Below are 26,661 nucleotides of genomic sequence, written 5' to 3'. Positions count from 1 at the left end.
TGGCCACAGGATGCTGAGAAGAATTTGTTATTGTGGTGGAGAGGTAGAGGCTGACATTTTTAAAGCATATTGAAAACAAGGTGTGTAATAATAAAACCCAGGATTTGGCTGGTATAAGAGCATGTTAAAAATCAGCCACCCTGCCTTGTTCTTACTGAAGCCAATGGCAATACTTCTATTGGGAGTTTTGGTATGGACTTCAATAGGAGCAAAGTTAGTTTTAGCTAATAAAAAACCTTATTATAAATTAAGTCTGTCACATTAAAAAAAAACCCTCGGGATTTGACTAATAAGAAGCCTATAAGAGCTCAGGCATTACCAAATGTAACACAAAGAGGCAAGTGTGATTTCTTTTTAAAAGTCATCTTTGACTCCTAAAATGAAAATCTTTTTCTCAGGAAAAAGGATTGCTAAATACATAAAAGATTATGTGAAAGAGACTGCTATATGTTTCATTTGTAGCTTTTTTTATTTGTAGTTGTCAGATGAAGGTTTACTTCCATGAACTAAGACAGTGATCAGATGAGAAGTCCCAGCTGAAGTTCCCAGTATTAGCAGAAGTATAGTTATTGCCTCCAATAATTCCATGTCTCAATCAGAAACAACCAAAATGAAATTAGCCTAAAGGAGAACATCCCACACTAATTAGCTGAATGACTTGGCTGCACTTTAATGCAAATGAAAATAAAATTACATGTACACTATGCAAACTCCTCGGGAGTAATAATGCCTTATTGCAAAAAGAAAATCTTCCCATACCCAAACTAAACTCTCAGCTTTGTTTGTGAGGAGGTGTGTGTTGGGATTCTGAACTAAACTACCTAAAACATTAACCAACAGGAAACAAGCTTGCAATCTTCAGAAACTGTGGACCACATTCTTCTTTCTGATCAGCGCCTTTGTGCCACTCAGGTAGCGCAAAGGAGCTGAAATCTCTCTATAACTGGCCAACAGAGAATTCCCTTAGTGGTGGAGAATTCTTAGCTGATGCCTCACCAGAGGTGCTGACTCCTGCACCAATAGCTTTCAGTATAAAGGAGTCTGAGGAGAGGGAGGGGCTATGCTCCTCTCCACTGATCCTGAGCTGGCATATGGCTCCTTATCAAACAGCTTTGACAGGCTTTTTCTGTTATGTTAAATCTCTCCAAACGTTGGGGGAAATTGCGTGAAATTCAGGTTTCACTAGATGAACTGTCATTGAAAGCAAAGGAAGCTCAGGGGGAATATACTGGCTGGCAAAGTATCGAGTGCAAACTAAGGGCTGGTCTACACTGGGGGGGGGGTGGATCGATCCAAGATACGCAACTCGCGTAGCTGAAGTCGAAGTATCTTGGATCGAATTACCTGGGGTTCACACAGCGCGGGATCGACGGCCGCGGCTCCCCCGTCGACTGTGCTACCGCCGCTCGCTCTGCTGGAATTCCGGAGTCGACGGTGAGCGCGTTCGGGGATCGATATATCGCGTCTTAACGAGACGCAATATATTGATCCCGGATAAATCGATTGCTACCCGCCGATACAGCAGGTAGTGAAGATGTACCCTAAGTGCTTGTCTTCACTACCTGCCTGGATCGGTGGGTAGAAATTGATCTCTCGGGGATTTAATTGTCGCGTCTCGTCAGGACGCGACAATCGATCCCCGAATCGACGCACGTACTCCACCAGCGCAGGTAGGAGTAAGCACCGTCGACGGGGGAGCCACAGCGGTCGATTTGCCGCCGTCCTCACAGCAGGGTAAGTCAGCTCGGATATGTTGAATTAAGCTACGCTATTTGCGTAGCTGAATTTGCGTATCTTAAATCGATCCCCCCCCCCCCCCTCCAGTGTAGACCTAGCCTAAGTTTGAATTTCCAAACTCTCCAATCATTTATTTTAACCTGGGGTCCACAACAGATCAAGTAGTTTTGAAAAGAAACTGTTGTGCCCCAGGCAGATTTTGTAGGAACAGCACATATGCTTATGAATGTCTTGGCACTGTCCTGTGCCTTGTAAATCAAAAGTAGCTAATGGCAATTGTATGGGTGTCAATAAATCAGTTTGTAAGATCTAGAGAAAATTTAAGCTGGCAATTATCTCAGAGCAGGGGACAGTGTCCCATCTCCGGCCGTTAGAGTCGCAGTCACAGATCGGCTACATGCCATTATAGGCAGTCCCATCATACCGTCCCCTCCAAAAACGTAACAAGCTCAGTCTTGAAACAATTTAGGTTTTTTGTCCCCACTGCTCCCCTTGGAAGGTTGTTCCAGAACTTCACCCCTCGGATGGTTAGAAACCATTATCTAATTTCAAGCCTAAATTTGTTGATGGCCAGTTTATATCTACGTGTTCTTGTGTCGACACTGGTGCTCTTAACTTAAATAATTCCTCTCCCTCCCTGGTATATATCTATCTGATGTATTTATAGAGAGCAATCATATCTCCCCTCAGTCTTCGTTTGGTTAGGCTAAACAAGTCAAGCTCTTTGAGTCACCTCTTATAAGGTAGGTTTTCCATTCCCCTGATCATTCTAGTAGCTCTTCTCTGTACTTTTTATATTGGAAGCATGTAAAGGTGGTGTAAAGCCAACTTTGCAATGCCTTCTTGAGACATGTTGTGTAATCCTGTGGCTCAAGCATCACTCTCTGTATTAGATGAAATAGATGAAAAAGAAACTTTTGAATAATAATCTATATTGAAATATATGTATTTGCTAAATGTAGATACTTTTACTTTAATTACACACACACACACACTTCAAGTGCTGCGTGAAAATGACCTCCTTATAGCTCAGCCTTGTCCTTCCTCTCTGTGCCAGATTCTTGAGTTGGCCAGTCCCATCCTCCAAACATATACAGCTCCTGTGGGTTATCCCTCTCCCCTACACCATGTAGCCACTGAGCAATTCCCACTTGGCTCCTGCTTCCAGCCATTCCCCTAACCCTCCAGAAATACTTTAATTATTTTGCCTGGAAAATCCAGTTAATTTTTCAAAACAAATTCTAGTAAGTATTTTACAGGGGGAAAAAGCTGTTTCCCAATGTGCCACATTGCAGTCTGTGTTCTCCTGCACAAAGAGGTCCATAGGCACATCCGTTGTAAGTAAAAAGGGTTTTGCAGGTGCATACAGAGGAAAGAAGGCAACACAGTGTACTCCTGTGTTACCTTGTAGTGCTACTGGCATCAGCAATTCCTCTTTGCTACAAGTGAGAATTAGGGGGCATTGCATGGATCCTGGAACATTGGGTCAGAGTTGGAGAATAGCCACTGAGGAGCAAAATGCTGAATATATAGTTTGACGCTAGTGTAGTTCAGATAATCTGCAGTGCAAATATATGTATACACACACACACACACACACACACACACACATATATAGTATTTAGTTATACTCATTACTTTCAGAGCTACAAGGAACCTCTAAGGAACAACTGAGATACACTGCTCTACCTTTTGCAGATTTCTTATTCTAATTATTTTTACAGAGAGCAAGCTGCAAGGGGAGTTCTTCTGTCTGTAGCACAATGACAAACAAAGCGCCGGAATGAATACTGAACTGTGCACACTTATATAATAGATACACTTGCCTATGTGACTATGGTGTCTATATACGTACTGGCTGCGGTGTTCAAAGCAGTACAGTAAAACTAATAGAAGATGTGTAGCTGAATCCCCTGCACTGCTTTGAAAATCTGAATCTGTATTTGCATATGTGTATTGAAGGCAAAGAGGCAGAGACACTGAGAAAAATTAATGTATGCCTGGGAATGCCGCAAAGTAAAAAAAATTAAGGTTATAAAGTTGTTTTGAATCAAATATTTCTGCTTTTGGTCACTGGTTTGATTTTTAGTTAAACAAATCCTTACTAATAACTTCAACTGAAGAAATAAATAGGCAAAGCATGTGTATGCATGCATGAAAACTCCCAAATTTAAAAGTTTTCAGTAAAAAAAAAACAAAAAAAGTTTTCAGTTTTCGAGTAAAAGGCAAAATTTTCCATGAAAAGCAGATACTTTCCATGGACAATGTGACAATTGCAATCCCAGTTTTCCATTGCAAAACAGCTTCAGCAGAAAATTTGTTATTCCTTATCTGACTGTTTTACAAATTTCCAGGCATTCAGTGAAGAGAGGAAGGATGGTCCCATGGTTAGGGCAGTAGTCTAGAATACAGGAGTTCTGGTCTCTGCTCCACAGACTTCCTGTGTGGCCTGGGCAAGTCACATAGCCTTTCCGTGCCTCAGTTCCCCTTTTATAAATGGGAATAAGAGCACTTCCCTACCTCCCAAGGGTGTTCTGAGGACAACTAAACTGAAAATTGTGAGGTGCTCAGATACTACAGTAGTGGGAGCCATATAAAAACCTGAAACAATCAGGAAGCAGAAACAATTTCACGTAACTTAGGTGACCACAATGCCAAAAATAGCAAAAATGCTAAGAGCCAGATTCTGATACCTTCCATGATCAGTCCTGTCACAAGGTGGCCACTTCCCAGGTGCCCCCTCACATCCTCAGGTTGGCTCTGCCTCAATTTCTCTCTTCCAGAGTCCCCAGTAACTCCTAGCAAGCTTTCCAAGTAAATTAACCCCTCAAGGGCTATTTATAGAATTATAAAAGTCTCACAATCATAATCCAGAATTCTCTAGCACCCTCCATCTTCCAAGTCCCAACAGTCCATCAACACAAAAGTATGCCTCTGGCATCTCTCACTCCATTTAGATGTTCATATAGGCCTCCAGCATCTCTCACCACACCTCACCTGTATGGCTCTGATATCTTTCACCACTTGTCAATTCCCTGATCTCGCAGGGTCTTGGGCATTGGTGCACCTCGGCCCCTTCTATTCTCTGCCTATGGCACATAATAGTTTAGTCACCTGAGGACTGTAATAGTTTGGTTTGATGTGTGGGTGTTGAGTGGTGCTGGCGGCCTAGGATGTACAAGAGATCAGACTGAATAATCTGGTGACCCATTCCGGCCTTAAATTCTATGATTCGATAACCATTACACTTGCTGTTAGGGCCCTAGTGCCACCCCACAAAAGCAGGCAGAGATACACACACACACCCTTCTGCAGATGATTTTAGGGTGTAAAAACCTAGCTGAGAGATACCATAGGTGATGCTAATATTGTCAGAGCTCACACAGCTGATCAACTGTTAGCCCATGAATTATAAACAGGCACGATGCTGGTCCTATGCTTTTTCAGTGTGAGTACAAGCATCTCCTGGGGGCGAGAGACCTGAAAGTGTCTTGCCCAGGTCCACTCACTCCCCTTTTCCGCCACTCCACTGCATGAGGCACCATGCGCGACACCATGCCATTCCCTAGTCCGCAAAGAGAAACAAATTAGTGGGCTCAACAGAGGGGTAAATGGATGAAATGTAATGGCCTGTGCTATGCAGGAGGTCAGGACAGAGGATCTAATGATCCTTCCAGCCTTAAAAATCTATTAATTGTCATGAAACCGGAAAGCACCTTTATTACCTTTACCATGGCAGGAGCCTGAGTGGTTGCAGCTTCAAGGCTGAGCTTTCCAGTCTGAGTCCAGGGTAAGTGGGACAATCTTCATCACGACCTGTCAGAAAGCTTTACCAATGAAATAAGTCAGGAACCTTGTGCTGTGAGTAGGAAGATGGAAATGGGTAGCAAGACCCAGTCTGGGGAAGAGGAGGCTGGAGTTAGGATTGGATAAGTTAGCCTGTCATCTGAAGAGGTGGGGGCCAGTCAGCAAAGGCCAGGAAAAGCATAATGTGGAACTGCAGGAAAAGGCATGAGTTTATGTGCTGTCTGTTGGATTGTTGCCATCTTGGTGGAGGCTGCAGCCTCATGGTACGTGGCATGCAATTTTATGTCCATCACATTCATATTTTGGTTACAATTATCATTTAATCAGAGTTCATTGTACACTAGATGCATGCATCAGTATGTGATGTTTGATTATTAGTACCTTCTTTTCTTGAAGCACTTTTGTTGCTTGTGAATAATACATGAGTGTTTACAGAGGTAGATAAATGATCTCATGTATAACTCAGATTCATGTGTCTCATCATAGCTGCTTTTTGATTTTTCAAGTGTGGTCTATCTCCTATTTCACGCTTACACACACATCATTTAATGTACTCACAGGAAGGGTATCAACTCAATTGTTCTTTGCTAAATGCAGTTTAATTGTGGACCACAGTTTAACATGCATTGTTTTGACAGTGTTATGAAAATTAATTGGCACTGCTTTTATTTTACAGAAGTCTCCTCCGCTGTTTCATTGCACATGCTCTGTGTCAGTGTACTGGATCATCAGCTAGTCAATAGCATATAGGACAGCATAATTACCACGTTGTTATTTAATTATATACCAGTGCACCTAGTAGCTGCGTTTGATATTATGTGACTGTATAGCAGCTAACCCCCCGATGCACTCCACAGCATATTGGTATTTTACTCCTTTCCCCTCTTGTGTATATGCATTAAGATATGATCTTGAAGTATATGAACACATACTAGTTGTTGCCATAAGATTCCTGCTTCACTCACTGTGTTGAACAAGAGTAAGATGAGGTTGATCAAATTTCACTTTGGGTGGATAACTTCAGCTCACACCCACATGAACAGGAAAAAAGAGACACTGTTGGAGGCTGATGGTCTACTTCAAACATCACAAGACTGGTCTGACTAATAAGCGCATGGGCGTAATTATAAACTTAAAGGCCACCATCAAACAAAACATTTATAAAAACAACAGGTGAAAGGCAACGTGTTAATGCTGATGAAACTGAGGAAAGTGAATCTCCTTGATACTCTATGCTACATTGAGCATAGCAATTCATGAAAGAATACACTTGACCGAGCTGTTTTTAAAAGGCTAGATATTATTTAATTAATGTGATAGCGAGAACAAAACCGAAATAAATGACTTTAATCAATAATGTCATATGATCCTCTTATGAGTGGCGAGGATTTTATGGATTTTGTTAACATGGATGCCAATGAAACAACAGGAGATTTTATAGATGAAAAGGTACTAGGCACTCTACAGAGAACAGTTGCTGAAAATAAACAGATAGCTGAGGAGGAGTTACACTGATTGCCCTATGCACACAGCAGTATCCTTGCATTTTCTCCACAACAGTGAAATGGAGCCAGAAAAGTAGACTAGTCAGTGTGTGAGTAAAACTATTAGACAGAGAGTCAATTCACAGAGCAGACATTCCTGACTTAAACCAGAATTACTGAGGTTTTAAAAGATTATTTACATGCTCGTTTACTGTGCTGTCATTTTTATTATGGCTTTTAAATATGTATATTATGTATAGTATTTCATAAAATACCATGAACTGTCCTTTACTTAAAACAAATACCTAGGTCATGACTCAATTAACTTTATTTCCTGGGATGGCTACTTAATTGGAATGAATCAGAATCCATCAAAGCATCCCAAGTTAAACATCTATTGGTCTGGCCAAACATGAGAAAGCTTTAGTCACTTCCAAGTGGTAGAAGATAGAGCATTCAGGAGGATTAGAGCAACAAGGTGGGTGAGGTAATATTTTTTACTGGACTGACTTCTGAGAGACAAGTTTTCAAGCTTATACACAGCTCTTCTTCAGGTCTGGGAAATGTACTTAGGGCATGGCTACCCTTGCAGATGTAGAGCGCTGTAAGTTAAACCTGCCTTCGGAGAGCGCAGTAGGGAAAGCGCTGCAGTCTGTCCACACTGACAGCTGCTTGCGCACTGGTGTGGCCACATTTGTGGCACTTGCAGCGGCATTGGGAGCGATGCATTATGGGCAGCTATCCCAGCATGCAAGTGACTGCAACATGCTCTTCAAATGGGCGGGGGGTGTGGAGTGTGACAGGGAGTGTGTTATGTGTATGTGGCGGGAAGAGAGTGGGTTTTTGGGGGGCTGAGAGCATGTCAGCATGCTGTCTTGTAAGTTCAGACAGCAGCAGACCCCTCCTCCCCCTGCCTCGCTCTCTCACTCACAGCATTCCACACTAATGGCTTGCATGCCGGCTGTCAGAAATGGAGCTTTGAAAGGGCATTTCCACACTCCTACAGGAGTTCAAAACAATGACAAGAGTGGCCACTTGACTTAAGGAGATTATGGGACATTTCCAGAGGCCGATCAGAGCGCAGTAACCCAACACCTCATTCATACTGATGCCCGTGCGTTGTAGCCAAGGCGCAGCAAACGTTATTCCTCTCACCGAGGTGGAGTACCAGCAGCGCTGTAGCTGCGGAGACAGAGCGCTCTACGTGCCTTGCCAGTGTGGATGGGGAGTGAGCTAGTGCGCCCGGGGCTCCTTTATTGGGCTGTAACTTGCAAGTGTAGCCAAGCCCTTAGTATCACAGCTAAATACAAGGCGGAACAGATTGTTTAGCATAAGTAGTTGACACATATTTCAAGGGATCATTCAAGGTAAAGTAGCCTGTTAGCACCTTACCAGTCAGAGGGGGAAAGGGTGGGGGAAATGGAGTGGGGAGGGATAGTGAGTTATAGATTGTTGTAATAAGCCATAAATCCAGCATTTCTGTTCAGTCCATGACTTTACTGTCTAGCAAAGTTATGAATTTAAGCTCCCAGGCACATCTTTTAAAGGAATTGTGCAGGTTTCCTTTGAGGATGACGGCTGAGAGATCAGATATGGAGTGATCGCTTTGTGAAAAGCGTTCAGCACAAGTGATAGGGTATTTTTGTCTTTATCATTTTTCTGTGTGAGCTCATTCAAAAGTATAGTGATTGTCTGGTTTCACCCACATAGTTGTTATTGGGGCATTTAGTGCACTGGATGAGGTACATGACATGTTGCAATAGGCATGTGTAGAACCCATGTTTCTTGAAAGAAGTGTTGAGTGGGGCATTGATCATTGGAGATATGTCTGCAGGTTTTCCATCTGTTGTTCTGGCAGGGTCTGATGCCGCTTTGAGTTAGTGTTTCCTTGTCTGTGAGGATGATGATCTGGGAGAGATTGGGAGGTTGTTTGAAGGCCAGAAGAGGGGTTTCAGGAAAGATTTCTTTCAGGAGGATGACTGTGCTTGGGATGGGGACTGGGTCTGAGATTGTTTTCTCCGCCTCACAGCTGCATGCAAGGCCTGAAGAATCAAGTTTTCATTATTCTGGATGTTGTAATTAGTTAGTTTCAGCAGCTTGTTGAAATCTTGTGCCTTCAGTGAGACCTCCCTTGTAGAATATGGGGAATAGAAACTGGAGACATCAACTTTGCCCAGTTCTATTTCTGATGCACTGCGTTCCACACCTGGGGAATGAAAAAAACAGAAACAATGGGATTCACTACTGAGGCCCTGTTATACGCTGTGGTACATATCCATCTAATACACTGTGTCAAGAACAGCCCAGAGGGTGCTGACAGATTTAATTACCAATCCAGTACTTTGATCTCTGGAACATCAGTCTCAAATCTGAACCCTAATGTGATGAGTGTGAGGATGAAGGAGACTGCATTGCTGTCAGCACCTCCTACTGTCCAGTCCATGGAAAGTCATTTATAGAGGTCTTACAGAGGACTGCATGTCTACCACCCAGTCTGGAGAGGAAGAGGGTTCAATGACAGTGAGGAAAAAATAAAACAGGACGTTGAGAGCAGGAAGAAGTAGAAAACTGGTATCTCCAGAAATGATCATAAAAAGAAAAAACTGTGATTCATCCAGTAGTTTTGCAACATAAACAACCACCTGGCCCACAGTATAAAGTACAAACAGCCTCCTCTCATGTCTGCTTCACCCCATCAGAAAAACCTTCCCAACAATCATCTGAAATCAAACAACTGCTCAACTTAAAAGATATGCTTTGCACTGCACTCTAAAGGCTGTTAAACTTGGACTTTGGAAGATGTCAACAAGGAGCACTTTTCCTCCAGACCTCAGTTGTGTGTAGAACCCATAGCCAGATCCTAAAGTCCTCAAGGTTTTATAAATGAAACCCCGCACCTTGAATTTCTCCCACAGTACACAGGAAGTCAGTACAATTCACAGACCACAGGTATAATGTGCGAATGTGAGCTCACTCCACTGAGCAGATGGTCCACTACATTTTGTACTCGCTGAAGTTTTTAAGTGGTCTGCAAAAGTATCCCCAAGCACAGCACAGTGCATTAGACTGAGCAGGAAGAGACAAAGTCATGAATGATGGTGGCTGACTCCATATCATCAGAGAAAGGCCACGTCATCTTAGCTAACTACAGACACAAAAAATAGTGGCACATACCCACATTCATATGATTAACATATCCTTTTTCAACATGACACAGTTACCATTACTCCCTCATAATCCATGAGTAGATGACAGTCCAAAAGTATCTAAAACTGTAAATCATTGTGGCCAATAGAAGGAGCAGTGGAGATTAGTATAGGAACAGAATTTTGTTTCAGGGAAAAAATTGTGAAGGCGTACAATTGTTTTCTATGTCATCAATTGACACTTAATACCAGTTATACAGCAAGGTGAACAAAAAATTCTTTTCAGACGCTTAATCAAGTCTAATGATTCTGAATTTGCTCTGAAATTCTGCTCTGCTCCTTGGATTTATTGCAAAGTCTGCTAATCAGTTTCACCTCCTCCTTATCCAGATCCCTGTCTGAGGTAAACCCTGGAAAAACAAGAAAACTGCAGTACCCAAATCTGATGAAAAAAGTTATGTAAAGCTGAGTAACACCAACATATGGAGAGAATTACAACCTCAAATGCCTCACCTTTTCCCACAGCTGCCTCAAGTAACTTACATGTTGAACACATGATTTATATTGAAAGCCTAGCTCTCAGCCATCCAAGACTTAAATAATTTGTTGTGGCCTTCCAAATTGTTCAACAAAGGCCTAAAAAACAAGTCATGGAATAAAATACAAAATACAATAAAAATATTGTAAAGGTGTCGGAACCTATATTAAACTGAATGTTTTCTATAACCTCAATGTTAAACTTTTGTGGTCTTGGGCTGGTCCACACTAACCCCCCACTTCAAACTAAGATACGCAACTTTAGCTACGTGAATAACGTAGCTGAAGTCGAAGTATCTTAGTTCGAACTTACCGCGGGTCCACACGCGGCAGGCAGGCTCCCCCGTTGACTCTGCGTACTCCTCTCGCGAAGCAGGAGTGCCGTCGACGGCAAGCACTTCTGGGATCGATTTATCGCGTCTAGACAAAATGCGATAAATCGATCCCAGAAGATCGATTGCTTACCGCTGGACCCGGAGGTAAGTATAGACATACCCCTTGATTAATTTACACTAATACTTGGTGAGATAACACCAAGTTTGAGTCAGACTAAGGTAAATGTGAAACTAAAATAAGGGCTGTCATATAGAACAAATGAGTAGAGCTGGGTGAAATTTTTCAAACAGAATCTTTTTTTCAGTGAAAAATTCAGACTCTGCAACACAGAAACGTTTCATGAATTCACATAAAATTCTCTGAAATGTTCATATTGAGGGAAAAGTTTTGATATTTTTGAACTGAAACATTTTGATTTTTTGATTCAAAACCATTTTTATTTTAAATGTCCTTTATTTTCACTTTTTAAAATTTAAAAATGAAAAAAGCTTGAAATTGAAACAAAACATTTCATTTCAGATGAAACATTTCATTCAGCTTGAATTTTTAATAAAAAACTTTTCAATTCGTCACAAATTTTGAAAAAAATTGGTTTTGGCTGAATCCAAAACAAATTTTTATTTTCGAGTTTTTGGGAATTGCCAGGAAACTGAAAATTTTTGGCCAAACTCTATAAATGAGTGATATTACCAGCTGAAAGTGGTCATTTAGAAGTCAGTCATGTTGAAAGTAGAAAAAGGGACCCAGACAAGAGAAATGTTTATTGGTATGAAATAAAACACAAAACTCTAGAGAGTGAGCAAGCTGCTCATGCTGACTGTAATGCAACGACTGACTGCTATTTACTTACCAGGTGCTATGTATCTTTGGAAGCTGTCATTCACAAGTGGGAAATAAAGCAGTATGGGAGCATCTGGGTTCTCTCCATCTTCAAACATATAACACTCCTTTAGATTCTTCCTTTCTTCCTCATTCAACACAGGCTTAGGAAATGGGATTCCTTGCTCTGAGAAGTACGTGGAGGCCCGGTCCAGAGGCTAGATCACCGTAGAACAGAACAAACATTAGAACCAACAAATAGACAAAAGTCAGGATGGGATTGTACTGGGATGCCAATAGGAATGCAAGCGACTGGAGACACATGGGTTACATTCAAAGGGTTTAGGGTGACCAGACGTCCCGATAAATTTGTCCAGATATCCGCCGGCAGTGCTGGTTTCTTTTTTGCTCCGCCGGTGGGACTGACTCAGCTTTTTTTTTTTTTTTGCACCTTCCCCCCATGTGTTCCAATATTTTCTTTCCCTCATCTGGTCACCCTAAAAAGGTTGCTGACAATACATTTTACTTTGTTCCTTGAAGGGCTGTCCAAAAATAATCTTACTGCACAAAACAGGAAAACACTTAGTACAGATTGCAAAGACAGTTCAAAATTATACTATTCATTTAAAGACACAAGTGGCCAAGAGAGTTGTAAAACAGGAATTGGACTGGGAACAACACAGCAAGAATTCAAAGGAAAGAATGGTGTGACTGAAGATAATGTCTGCATTTAAATATAGATGGGTCAGGGAGGTGGCCGGCAGATCTGGTTTAGACTCCGTTTTAGGGTTTGTGTTTGAGGACAAATCAGAAGTAGAACTCTCAGTCAAAATCTGACTCTAATGCACTGAAATCTAGTGAGCTGTTCTCATAAAACAAGTCTGACATTTAAATGGGAACACCAACAAGCATGTGAAGAATTTTTTCATTCATTAAATCACACTTGGATAACTCAGGAAGTAAATAAATAAAAAAGTTTTATCAAACTTTTTTTTCAATCACATGTGGACTGAAAATGAACATTCAAACCCTAATGGCTGTCAGAGAGTTGAATTTGTTCCTTAAAATATGGGACAGGTTTCTAATGGAAGTGGCATTTCAACCATCACTACTGCTTAGTGCCACGCCACACAATGCTTTAATTAAATGTAGTGCATAGACCAGTGTTCCCAAAACAGGGATACATGCCACTATCTACAAAGTAGTTCAAATTAGATCAAGATTTTTCCTCCTGGAATCACTTTTTTCTTCTAATATTTAAAAGTAGGAAGTTACTAACACTGGCTAATAAAGACTTACAGACAACTGGCCATTACTGAAGAAAACAAAGGAGAAGCTGACCACTCTTACCATTGTCTGTGATCCTCCACTGTAGTTCAAATGCAGGATGACATCCACTTTCCTCTCTGGTCTCATAAGTGGTGGGTAACTGGTATCAAAGAAGAATGCAGTATCTACCAGCTCCAGATGCTCTGCAGTGTGTCTCAGTTGATTAGGCAAAGAGTCTAGCATAGTGTCTGAAAGGTAAGTATTGCTTATAAATGAACCATTGCAGGAGCAGATCTGCTACCTCTTGAATTTCAAGGGTCAGACAGAAAAGAGAAGTACAGCTTCCCTCCCGTCCAAGGCATGCACAATTTCCTTTGCTTTGTGACAGCTATACCACTATAGCTTGCCCATGCCATACAGCAGTGGTTCTCAACATTTTTTGCACTGTGATCCCATGTTACAAGAGGGGAGAGTTTCAGGACCCCACCTCCTATCATTTGGGGACCCCTTTTTATCTAGGCGAAAAGGAAAGTTGTTAAAATCTAGCTGGAGCTATGGAATTCCCTTTCTCACTCCCCCGGAGGGCCATGATCCTCAGGCTGAGAATCCATGCCTTGACATGGGTCCTCTCTGATATAGATGGCCATTCCATTTCTGGTATCCTCCTATTACTTCACCCCAGGCACTGGCTCTAGTAGCCAGCCTCTCCTAGGCTGAGAAGGCATTTCTTCTGACCGTCCATTCAGTCTCTTCTGTCTGTTCATCAAAATCTATGAATCATGCCAAACCTGAGAGAGCTTTTCCATGTGACCTACAGCAAAATGAGTGGGGTCCCACTAAAGCAATTCTACTAAGCACTTTCAGCTCCAAACAATTCAATAGATGAATCAAATAGTTCTGTTAAAAATTAGCTTCAAGTTTTGCGATTTGGGGTGAACAGATTTTAAAAAATGAAGCTAATTCATTCTCCCTGTCCTATTCAGGATGGATGAGTTAAACATAAAGCCCATTCAGTTCTCTCCAAGACATACAAGTTTCCCTAACTAAATTCCAGACCCCCAAATTATCTCAAAGGAAGCCACTCAAAACTGAGTGGCAGTACTATACCTTTCCATTTAGAAAACTGCTCATGCTGTGTGTACTCGTTGTGCATCTGAAAACCCCTTAAGAAACTGTGGTACTTTGATACCGCTGGGCGATCCGTTAAAATATCTCGAAGTGCATTGGAAATGCCTCCTGCAGGAGTGTACATACAAGTAGCCATCTCATGTGGCCTCTCAGGTAAATCAGGCTCTTCCTCTGAAGAAAGGTGGTAGAAATATCATAAATTATCCATGTCGTAGGGGCAAGTAGGGGGGAGGTGTGGAATAGTCTTCTGCAATAGTAGTAATAATAATAATTTATTATTTATATAATTTTCTAAACATGCGCCTAAGGTCTGGATTCAAAGCCCGCTGAAGTCAATGGGAGTCTTTCAACAGACAACAATGGGCTTTAGATCAGGACCTTAATGCACCTTCAGAATGAGGGCTGAGATTCAAATTAGACAACGTTGTCATGATATTCTTTTCCTTGGGGGAAGCAATTGGAAGAACTGGCCCAGACTATTTCATCTCCCTTGATCTGGGTTTTCTGAAGACCATTTGTGACACAGTTTCACTGCCTGTGTGGTATATTGGATACATGCACTCAAAACTGTAGAAGGGCTCATTTGTAAAGGTCCAAATAAAATAAATATGTATACATTACAAAAAATAAAACAACAACATTCAAATCCAGTAGGCCTAAAGCCCATATTAATAGTTTCCTGGTCCCAGCAAAACTAACATTTCCCTCCCCTGCTCTACTTACTCCCACAGAACCCCAACAGTAAGGGCAAGTCTACACTTAAAACACTGGACCAGCGCAGCTGTAGCACTTCAGTGAAGACACTACTGACACCAATGGGAGAGGTTCTCCTATTGGCATAGGTACTTCACCTCCACCTTCACAAGAGGTAGTAGCTGTGTCAACAGGAGAAGCCCTCCTATCAACATAGCACTGTCTTCACCAGGGGGTCATGTCGGTTTAATTGGATCGCTCAGGGGTGGATTTCATATACTCATAAACAACATAGTTATAACGACATAATTCCCTAGTGTAAGACCTAGCTTAGGAAAACTGGGGAAATAGACTGACTTTGTAACGTGACCTCAAAGTCAGCAAATGCAGAGAAAAGGGGAGGCAAATTGTAGCGTCAAAGACCCCTCATTGAAAATGCCCTGCTATCAGCCCCACCCATTTACACCCAAAGGTGTTAGTTTGTGCAGTCCAGCTGACCTTAGTTGCCGCTGTTTCACACAAGGAATAAGGGAGTGTCCAACGTAGTCCAGGGGAAATGTTTAGAGTAAAAAGCAACATTTTGAATTGCATCTGGAAACAAACTGGGGGGTTAGCAGAGATTCCAGAACACAGGCAAAATATGCTTTATGTGGGAAGCAACACTAAGTGCTTTCCTGCATGAACACTAAGTTCAGTAGAGGAAATTCTTCTTCACGGTCCTTATGAGACAACATCTTGAGACTACCTCATTTTTTCTTAGCTCCTTTTCATTAGGCCCTACACTATGGCAACTCTCCTTCACCTAAAGAGTATCTTATTATTGCTGCTTCAAGATCAATCAAAGAGAGTGCTATTCAGCAACACCAGCCATTGCTTACCTTTCCTGGCCCTGCCCTGGCCCTGAGAATGAGCACACTGCCCAGGTATAGTTCTCACATCAGATGAGCATACAGGAGCAATCAAAACAAAATGGAAGGGAATGCCAGATTTACCTATTTCAGTCACTCTGTCTTGGGTCCATCTGTGCCAGAAGTCCTCTGAATTGTCAGCTGCATGCCATGCATCCAAGAGATTCTTGGAAAATACACTACTCCACATTCCTATCAAGGGGAAGAGATTTAATAGCAACATATGAGTCCAAGTGAAGACTGATGCATTTGTAGTGAACATGACCTTTTGTCCCTCCCCACAAATCTGTTTCACGTTTCTTTCTAATTTTAACATATAGCCCAGGCTTCTACAACTAGATTCCTGGAGCAGGAAAAGAAGGATGTAAAGCAAGTCTCTCCTGAGGGTGCAATGTCTGTAGATCTTATATGAGTTAAATTTGCAAAGCTGATTTACACCCATATTTATAATCACTGTAAATTACCAAAATAAGAGACCTCTGAAATTGGACTATCACCTAGATCCAAATATTGGCAGATTCCTCAATCCAGCTTTTGCTCCTCAGCTGTTGGAACTCTGTATTTCAATGAGAGAGGTGGTTCAAAAATGGTAAAAACTTCACAGGATATTTCAAAGTTGTTTCCATTTCCTAGTGTTTGACCTGGAACAATTTGTTTTTCTTTTTCCCTGAAATATGTCTGACAATTTTGAATTTTAATTTGTCCCCTTTCTCTTTTTTCCCTCCCTTTTTGTCATTGAATGCAGTAGAATAAAAAAAATCTCCAAAGTCAGGCTCCCCCATTCCCAACTTATTTTGTTTTTTTTTTTTCCTTTTGCCATTCTGTAACTTTTCCAAAGTGGAAAAAGTCTTGAAAAGTTACAGAGTGGCCGAAGGAAACAGAGAAAAGAAAAGCAAAAAAGTGTGGGGGGTGAGGGAGAACCCTAGATATCATTCATTCTACTGCATTCAGTAGCAAACAGGAATGGAAGGGTGGAAAAGTGGAAGGGAACACAGTTCAAAATATTTAGTTTGATAAAAACCCAGAACATTAAAAATACATAAATAGCCTTTTTCAAAAGTCTTTGTTTTAATAGAAAGGCATTTTAATAAAAAAAATTAAAATTAAAACTCTCTCTAATCAGCACGAATTCAGGGAATCAGCCACAGAGGTTATCATTAGAGGTGGATGGGACACAGTTTTCCCATCCCACAAATATTTTTGAGAGTTCACATTTTTCTGCCCATTTCTGAAAGTCAAAAATCTCAAAAATATTTGCAAATGAAAATTCCAATTTTTCCCCCACTTCGGGTCAATTGAAACATTTTGTTTTGATAATTTTGAAATTTTGCATTTTGATTTCAACTTTTTTCTTTTATTAGACCCTTTCCCCCATCCAATTAGATTACATTTCAAAACAAAAATCATTTTGAAGCAGAAAACCAACATGACAATATACTTTCCCATTTTGACAATTTCCAACTTTTTTTTCTGTTAAGTCAGGAAATTTCACAGTTTCAGTTTGGACAAATCAGCATTATTCAATGAAAACAATTTTTCAAAAAAAATTCTGAGGTGCTCTAGTTCTTATCTCTCTAACAGCCAGAAGATAGCAGACTTTCTATATCTCTATTTATTCTCTTTTTTCAAATTTCTGTGGATATATAATTTTCTTTTATACGTTGCTTCTCCAGCTTCTTTCATAACCCCCCGTTTGCTACTATATATTGTTTATACATGTAACTATTCTTTAAATCCTTGAAGAGATGTTGGCATACAGTATGAATGAAAGACATTATTACTGGGCTTAGACATGCTGCTATTTATTGGGTTAAATTTTCAATGTTATCGTGCTGTATTCCTCAGGGTTCTAAATTAACAGTAGAGCTACGCCTAAGGGGCTGAACTGCAGAGATTTGGAATATAAAAGTGTGTGATGTTTTCTGCAAACTCAGGTGTTAAAGGTGTATAAAATCTCATATCTGCTCTGAATCTATCATTTGGAATCACAAGAAAATGAAACCAAGTGCAACTGTTTAGAACAATTAGGAAGATTTAGAATCACATTTAACTTTATCTGCTGCTCATTAAGGTATAGAAACATTTTCTGCAATTAATACTGCACCACTACAACCAGTCACAGAACAGTGGCTTGCCAGGCACTGGTTTCCATTGCTATTAGTGTTCTTATTAGGTAAACACTTTCCCAAGTGAATAAGACACCTTGCATGAAGCAGATCCGAGATTCTGGGAGCTTCTTCATCAGCCGGCCCATGAAGAACTCGCTTCCAAAATCCTCCGCACGAATAAAGGCTCCATATTTCAGGAATCCCACCTCATAGGGGGTGAACTCCACCCACTCTGCAAACAGAGCCACAAAAAACTATTTAACTGCAGTGGGTAACTAGACATGGTGTTAGCCAACAGGTAAAGAGAGTCAAAAGTAGAATAAACCTTCTGAGTTTCAGCTTTTTCAGGTTATAACATAGTTCACCTTGGTCCACCCAGTCTGGGGGTTGTGGCGGCTCAAGGAACCCCAAACCCCTCCATGGGGGAGCCTGCAGCCAATCAACCAAAGTAGCAGAAGAGGGGCAAGGCTAGGAACAATGGGGAGGAGTAATGAGTCAGCATGTCCCCATGGCAACCTATAGTGACAGGGCTCCTATGCAGCCCCAAATGACAATTCAAGTAGCTCTCCCCTGACAGGACCTAAAGGTGGGCAGCATTGCAAACGCTGGGGAGCATAGCCACTCTTGCAAAGAGAATGGATGGGAACTCTCAGTGGAATGGGATTAGTGCTCTGTGGATATAAACATTTTATTTCAAATGGGTAAAAGGTATATTTACAATTAATCTGACAATGGTCAGAACACTCATGTACCAAAGTAAATGTAAGCGATACATATAGGGTGATATTTGTCCCTATGCAAGGGCCAGCAAGAGGTCTATGCATCACTTCAATCCCATGTACACCCTCTAAATCAGAATTATGAATGTGTCAAATGAAGATCGAGAATAGTGTAACACCACTTTGTTTTCCACTTCCTGTCCATTTCAGATTCATTGATGGAGCAATATTGGGTCTGAAAGAGAACATAGATTCAACTTCCTTTTCATTGAGGAAAGGGTTCGTTCCTCCAATGAAAGGGAGACCAGGATGTAATTTGACTTCTATTCCTTTTGATTTGTCATGCAAAAGAAGCACTGAACTAGTGGTGAGTGATCTCCAAAAGGTTCAGAGAATTAGTTTCTTTAAGGGCCTATAAGTTCAGATACTTAACTGAATATCTAGACCTCTAAGGTCTGCAAGATGTGTCTGGAAATCTCATGAGAATGGGCTCTTACAAGATGTCCACAATCCCTGCTTCCAATCAGGCTGATGGAGTAATACTGGGAGAACAACCTATTTCACCATAATTCTGCACATTTAACTTCAGGCCCTGGCTAGATCCCAGTGTATATGTGCACACACATAAGGAAACACAATAATATATGTATGCTAAAGTATGCAAACTTTGTTAACCCTCCTAATAGGATTGTTTCAGTCACAGGGTGAAAGTTTGGAAGGTTCCCGTGTTATCCCATCGGTGTGTCCAAGCCTAAGTAGGAACTTCTTAGATTTAAACTCAGCTGTAACTCTGAAATATAATCATTACCTCTAAAATCTTTAGTGGTAATGTTGTCCTTGACATTGAGAGCCAGGTAGATGGGCAGTGGGTTCTGACCCCAATTCACTGCCCGTTGCTGATCTGAGAGTTTATGTTCATCTTTCTGTTTTTGAAGAAAAAATGGTTAACTGAGAAACAACAGCAATGACACAAGAATCTACTGTAATACTTGCTTATAGAATCACAGAGTTCTATTGGGCTACTGCAGGTACCAACTCCAGCACACACTGACAGGACTGAACTTTCTGCTAACCCCCACTCCTCCCTCAGGTCAGATCAACAACATAACACACAAGACAACAACTTAACACTAAAATAAGGATATAGCTCCATGTACTGGTGGAGGTGCTGCATACACTAATCATTGCACTACCACAACATCTGAGTTTGGAAGTCACTGAAATGTCTGAATTCCCTCCTAGGTTCTCCTCTATGTACTTCACTCACAGGAAGAGAGATTTGGGTAGAAGTCAGGGGCCTCTGAGTGGTCTTGGTTAAGATGGATCCTATTAACCAGCCTACACTCTATTTCAATGTGTGATACTAGAATTTGCAGACTAAACAGTATATCCTTAGCATTGCATTTTCATGTATTGTGCAAAAAATAGGATAGACAATGCTATTTCTACTGTTCTCCTATATTTGAATGTCATCTTTTTAAAATATGATTTTGTCAAGCCACCATGTCAATGACACTCCTCCCAAATTAATTCCAAAGTTTGTTTTTTTTAGAAAAAGCGAATATTGAGATACAGTAGAACCTCAACGTAATGAACACCAGAGTTATGAACTGACCAGTCAACCACACACCTCATTTGGAACCGGAAGTACACAATCAGGCAGCACCAGAGACAAAAATAAAAAGCAAATACAGTACAATATTGTGTTAAACATAAACTACTAAGAAATAAAGGGATAGCAGCACTTTTCTTCTGCATAGTAAAGTTTCAAAGCTGTATTAAGTCAATGTTTAGTTGTGAGCTTTTGAAAGAACAACCATAACGTTTTGTTCAGAGTTACAAATATTTCAGTTACAAACAACCTCCGTTTCCAAGGTGTTCGTAACTCTAAGGTTCTACTGTATCTATAGTGAGGGAAAAAATCTGAAATGAAATATTTTTTTTAAAACAATCTCTCAAAACAGCGAAACAGAATTTTATCAAATTTTACAAAATAACTTCTGGCCCGAGAATAAGAAAGAAAAATGTCACATGAAAAAGGGGTTTGGCTTTGCCCATAAAATTTGAAAGGGCTTCTTTCACCATTAGTGTGGCAATACCACTGAGACACTATGATTTTTCAAGCTTTGCTTGTGCACGTCTTACAATAACTTTCAAAGTTAGCCACAGAAACACCCGCTTGAGATAAAATCCAAAACAGCTGCCACAAGCTGATGAACAGCAATTTTAAAGGTCCTGTAAGTTTAAGGTCTGACAGAGCCATAGCTCCACTATATATTTTTAATGACTGCATTGAACATACAATGTACTTTAATACAGTTGAACCTCACTAACGTACACCTTGCTAAATGACACCCCTTATAACCACCACAAAAATTGACAGTCTCCAGTTCTCAGCAAAGATTTAGTAGCTGATGCTCTAGGGGAGCTTCAGCACACTAAGATTTGGTTATTTTTTTACTAAATATGCTACACAACATTTACTAGTATATGCCGTGTTGTGGTTGTGCCAATCCCAGGATATTTGAAAGGCAAGATGGGTGAGATAATATGTTTTATTGGACCAACTTCTGTTAGTGAGCTCTGGCTAACTGTCTCACTAATCCAATAAAAGATATTACCTCCCCCACCTTATCTCTTTAATTTACTAATATACTCTGGATTACAGATGCTCTCCGGGTTACGCAAACGCGACTTATGTAAATCCGCACTTACGGAAAAAAATCCGTAAGCTAGAAAGTTTGTGGGGGGTTTTTTTTTTTGCATAATGGTCAGGTATACATTCCCGATTTATGCAAAATTCGAGTTATGCAAGGCATTCCGGAACAGAACGCTTGCGTAAATTGGGGAGTGTCCATATTAACTTATCAGTGGTTCTCAATCTTCTCCATACTGATACCCCTTTTCCATAACAAAAACTTGCCCACACACATCTGAATTCCCCTTTCATTTAGTCAGGATCTAGCCAGGTTCCCCTCTGCCATTTCACTCTGTGAGAAGGGCAAGAGGGTTGCAACCCTTCACGTTGTGAACCTCTGTCCTAAATAATTAGCCTGAAACTACAGTTGAGAAAATACATGAAAATGCAGTACGTGTTTCATTGCCCTTGATTTGTTTCTCTTCTGTTGTTCATTTATTCACTAAGTCACAAAATTTAGTAACTCTCTCTGTATCTCACTATCATTAGCATGTGATCATAAGGTCCTATTCTGTGCATGAGATATTGATTTGCCATCAACCCAGTGGAATTTCTTTGAGTGAATAACTCTATAAAGATATTGTATGGGTCTCTCTTCCTAGGGTTTAATTCTCTCTTAATTTTTAGAAAGAGACCATAATCCTTAGTGAAAAGAGGGATGTATACAGTACCCCATCATTCAACATGGATTCAATCATGAGCCCCCAGAGATCTATAAAAGATGTCTTGTATCCTGCTTGGGTGCGTTGACTGAGCTCCCTATGATAATTCTTCAGACTTTCCAAGGAAAAAGCACTCATTTTGGATTTGGATGCTTGCTTCCGAGCTTCAATGATTAGCTCCCCTAGATCCTTATGTGACCAATCATCATCTTCATACAAGTTTGTCATGGTCCTGGGAACAGAAAATACTATGTTAAAGACAACAGTGAATTAGAATTAGGAGCCTGTGAAACTCAAAGGATCTATGTGGCAAAGCTTCATGCAAACTTTTTTCAGATTCCCTTCACTTAAGCTAAACTCACACGACCTATGTTTTGTTTAGAGTTTCAGAGATGAACAAATTCCAAAGCCCAGAGGGAAACTCATCTGACAACATTGGGTTTGGGGTCAAAGATGTGCAAATCCACATGATTTCCAAGTTTCAACATGGTTTCCACTCCAATGCAAAAAAATTCAATCTAGGTTCACTGTCAAAACTCAGCACAGGTTTGCTTGAAACCTTACCCAGGATTGAGGAAATGTTCACAAATCTCAGGTAAACTCTCCTTGTTTCATTTGGTAATTTTTACACCACTCCATTCAGAATACATACTGTACGGAACGCTATCCAATGATTCCCCACTGGTATTCATGAATGGGGTTAAATTATCTAAAGTAATGATTATTTTTGCTAGCTGAAATCTAAGTGCCAGGAAAAGAACTATTAGCTAGAAAATAAGAAAAAATTAGGTTTAGGTGAAAATGTTCTGAAGTACCTAAGTGACATAGGAGCCTAAGTCTCATTTTCAAAAGTGACATGGGAGCCTAAATCTCATTGATTTTCAATGAGACTTAAGGTCCCAAGTGCCTAAATCACTTTTTAAAATGGAACTTAGGCAACTTTGAAAATTTTACCCTTAGGCCGTGTCTACGGGGACTGTAGCTGAATAGCTAGGACGCTGTAGCTATGCTGGAATAACCCTGTAATGTATTTCCAAGCAGGATAACACATTCCTTGAGCACTTCTCTCATTCCCAGAAGCTTAGAGAAGGATCAAATAAAACCTTATAAAATGACCTCCTTACCATGTTGTGCCAGATGAGCCAGTGATGTATGAAACACAGTCCAGAACATTCAGTTTCTGAAGACCCAAAATGCTGCCATACATGGCTGTCAAAGCTCTTATCCCACCTCCTGTTGTTGTCACAGCCACGACTGGCACCTGTTCAACACACACGAAAGCAGAAAGTTGGTGACAAACAACGAGGAGCATTAACAGTTAAAAAGGAGAAAGATAAGCAAAAGGTGAGCAAAAAATGTGAGTGGTTACAGCATTCCCATAAACTCTGGCACAGCAAAATAATACAAGGGCGGCACTGCATATGCTCCATTCTAAATTGTTTGATACTCTCCTTGCTGCTGAATACAGTGAAGTTCAGATTCTTCCATTGTCAAAGTGGGTTTTTTTTTTAAATATGTCTGGTAATTGGGATCAAACTCAGCTTTGGGATTCTCCTAAACAGGGTATTCACCTGGAGGCCAACATAGGAATAGCCAGTCCAGACTAGAACATTGGTCTGTCAAACCTGAGATCTCCTTGGCCTGAACTGGACCTGGAGAGAAGACTTCCTCATGGAACACCCTTCTCCTGAGCCAAATGGGGGCCTGAAGGGGGTAGAACACTCATATGCCTATTGTCCTGGCCTGGGTAAAGGAGAGAAAAGGATCCCCTGGGTATCGCCTTTCTACACAGGACACACCCTACTTCCTCAGTCCCCCTCCAACAACACACCACTCATCATAACTAGCACCAGCAGTGACTCCCACTGAAACACCATGAAAGACCCCCAATTGATTTCAATGGGCTTTGGACCAGGCTTTTTGTACCCAATAGGCTGAGCATTCATCTGGGGCAATACAAGACACAAGATTCTTCTGCCTCAACTACCTCATGGTCCTTCAGATCCTCTTCTAGCTGAAGAACCTTCTTCAGAGCAGCAGCAACCACTTTCTTCCGACTCTTCAGGAAATTCTGTTCCTCTGTGCACAGGTCAAATCCCAAACGTACATCTAGTTTTCTTGAGCTGTTAAACAGGCCCTGAGTCCTGAAGCCAAGGCAAAACCCAATTATTACCTGTTGTAGTCAACTCTCTCTCTCTCCATATCTATATATCTATATATATAGATAGATATAGATATATAGATATATATAGATATAGATATATAAAATCTTGGATATGTTTACAGAAAAGACATTCCAACACCTCTGTATAGACAGACTAATGTAAGAAATGAGAGAGAGAGAGAAAGCAATATGTGCTTAAATTTAATTCCATGAATGGTCAATGGGACTAGGAGCACGTTTAAAGCTAAGCATGGGTTTATGTGCTTTGCTGGATCGGCACCAAAAAGCTCAGCCCCTTGCCGGGTAGAGCCCTAAATTGTGTACCGTAGAAGAACAAGGCTATGGAAAGGGCGATGACACCAGACCAGCCAGTGTGTGTACAGATTTTTAATTGCTAGTTTGACTGGTGCTTCTATGGCATCTAATGAAAGAGTTTCATTAAAATGATTAGCCTATTCGCAATGTGTTGTGTTTCATTACATATTCTCATCTGCTGTTGAAATCAATTACAGATTATTATGTTTTGTTAAATGATTGCAGCAAGACATTATTCCCCGGCAAGAGCTCTGCTGACATTATCCACTTCCAAAGAACAAATGGCCTTCTCTTGTAACTGACAGACCCCCATGCCTGTACAGAGCTCTGTTGATTTCAGTTGGGCTCTGCCGGGGTCCATCCACACAGATCCAAAAGCAAGATTGGGACTCTCTTACCATTCTTTTGTCTTCACATGCAAATCAAACGTTCTGGTCTGAAAATCGAGAATGGGAAAATTATAAGAGCCATCATATTTTTAAGCTTGTGTGTCCTCTCAGCCTTGGTATGAGTTTTACCTGCCCCACAATTAGCACTGAAGCCACAGAGCCTGACCATAAATAATTCGAGAAAGATAGTTATAGACAGACTCAAAACTAGAGCTGAGCGAATAACTGATTTTTTAGTTTACTGAACAATGAAAAAAATGGGGGGGGGGGAATTGTTTCGAATAGACCCAAAATGAATTTTTTTCCAATTTTTTGGCTAACCGAAAAATTTTTAAAAATTGTTTTGGGTTGAATTAAATGTTTCAGTCAGCACAAAATAAAATGTTTTACTTTCAAGTTTTTAAATCTTTATTACATTTTGAAACAAAGTTATTTTGAATTGAAAAATCAAAAGCCTTTCACTTAAAAAATAAGGTTTTTCATTTTTTTAATTTATTGGGGGTTTTTTCAACTGAAACAACACAGCAAATTCAACACAAATTTGTGAAAAGTTTTCATCAACTCGAATCTGTATTTTTCATAAAAAAGTTTCATCTGAAAACTTTCACACAGTTCTACTCAACACCACTAGTTAATTCTCAGTCTAATATTTTAACTCAATGTTTCCAGGCACCTGTACCAGTTTAAAAGACTTAAGGCCTCAGCCAGTAATTGCCACCTTTAAACAAACTATGGCATACCAATTTATGCTCTAAATCCCAGGCTAATTAGTCATGGACATGAGTTAATAATGGGCCAGAACCTCAGCTATTATAAATCAGCATAGTTCCATTGAGGTCAATAAGAATATGCTAATTTAGACCATCTGAGATTCCAACTCTCTGGGTGCAAACTGATTTTTTACATGCATTTATCCTACATGTTTGTGTGGATTTCACTCTGGTTTGTTGTTGTTGTTTTAATTTGGACTCCATTTCTCATCTTCCCTGATGAAGGAAGGCATGGAAGAAGTAAATCCCTCCCCAAAGCAGGCAGAGCTAGCAGGGCCGGCTCTAGGATTTTTGCCGCCCAAAGCAAAAACAATTTTGGCCGCCCCCCCACCCCATTCTTTAATTGCCCCACCCCCAGCCCCGCCTCAACTCCGCCCCTTCCCCAAATCTGCAGCCCTGCCTCCTCCCCCCAGGCTCTCAAGCCTAGGAGGGAGGGAGGGGGAGAAGCGGCGCTCGCGCAGCGGCCACTTGGAGTCTCCCCCTCCCAGGTTTGAGAGCCTGGGAGGGAGGGGGAGACTCTGAGTGGCTGCGGCGCGGGCGCCGCTTCTCCCCCTCCCTCCCAGGCTCTCAAGCCTGGGACGGAGGGGGAGCAGCGGCGTGCGAAACGGCCGCTCGGGATCTCCCCCTCCCTCCCAGGCTTGAGAGCCTGGGAGGCAGGGGGAGTAGCGGCACGCGAATCAGCTGTTTCGCGCGCCATGGCAGCAGCAACGGAGGTGAGCTAGGGCGGCCGGGGCACATTTTTAGGGGCGGCATTCTGGCGCCGGCTATGCCGCCCCTAAAAATGTGCCGCCCCAAGCACCAGCTTGTTTTGCTGGTGCCTAGAGCCGGTCCTGAGAGCTAGGCTGATGCACAGAGCACAAAGAAATTCTCCTATTATAGGAAAGTCTGGTAGCACCACCTTTTATTAAGGTTGCCCAAAATTCCCATTATAGACCCTGTGTTTTCAATTGTTTGTAACTTTGCCAGGCTTTA

At 41.1% G+C, this 26,661-nt stretch overlaps 1 protein-coding gene across 2 annotated transcripts in view; it reads right to left on the bottom strand.

Annotated features, from left to right (window-relative positions):
- Positions 1 to 6,824: 6,824 nt before the first annotated feature.
- Positions 6,825 to 26,661, bottom strand: part of LOC101934938 (cytosolic phospholipase A2 epsilon) — a 46,087-nt gene continuing 26,250 nt past the window's right edge. For both annotated transcript variants that reach the window (XM_024106616.3, XM_024106617.3), the window contains exons 10-20: positions 24,929 to 24,966; positions 24,039 to 24,195; positions 23,176 to 23,312; positions 22,061 to 22,283; positions 19,500 to 19,614; positions 18,067 to 18,204; positions 15,949 to 16,056; positions 14,243 to 14,434; positions 13,217 to 13,383; positions 11,898 to 12,084; positions 6,825 to 9,234 (exon numbers count right to left, since the gene is read on the bottom strand). In XM_024106616.3, the coding sequence (XP_023962384.2) occupies positions 8,996 to 9,234; positions 11,898 to 12,084; positions 13,217 to 13,383; positions 14,243 to 14,434; positions 15,949 to 16,056; positions 18,067 to 18,204; positions 19,500 to 19,614; positions 22,061 to 22,283; positions 23,176 to 23,312; positions 24,039 to 24,195; positions 24,929 to 24,966 (1,701 nt within the window). In that variant the 3' untranslated portion in view covers positions 6,825 to 8,995. The remainder of the gene's footprint in view (positions 9,235 to 11,897; positions 12,085 to 13,216; positions 13,384 to 14,242; positions 14,435 to 15,948; positions 16,057 to 18,066; positions 18,205 to 19,499; positions 19,615 to 22,060; positions 22,284 to 23,175; positions 23,313 to 24,038; positions 24,196 to 24,928; positions 24,967 to 26,661) is intronic.

Source organism: Chrysemys picta, chromosome 4 (assembly GCF_011386835.1).
Source record: "Chrysemys picta bellii isolate R12L10 chromosome 4, ASM1138683v2, whole genome shotgun sequence".
NCBI lineage: Eukaryota > Metazoa > Chordata > Testudines > Emydidae > Chrysemys > Chrysemys picta.
Note: the sequence above shows the minus strand (reverse complement) of the source record. Positions and strands in the feature narration are given on the sequence as shown.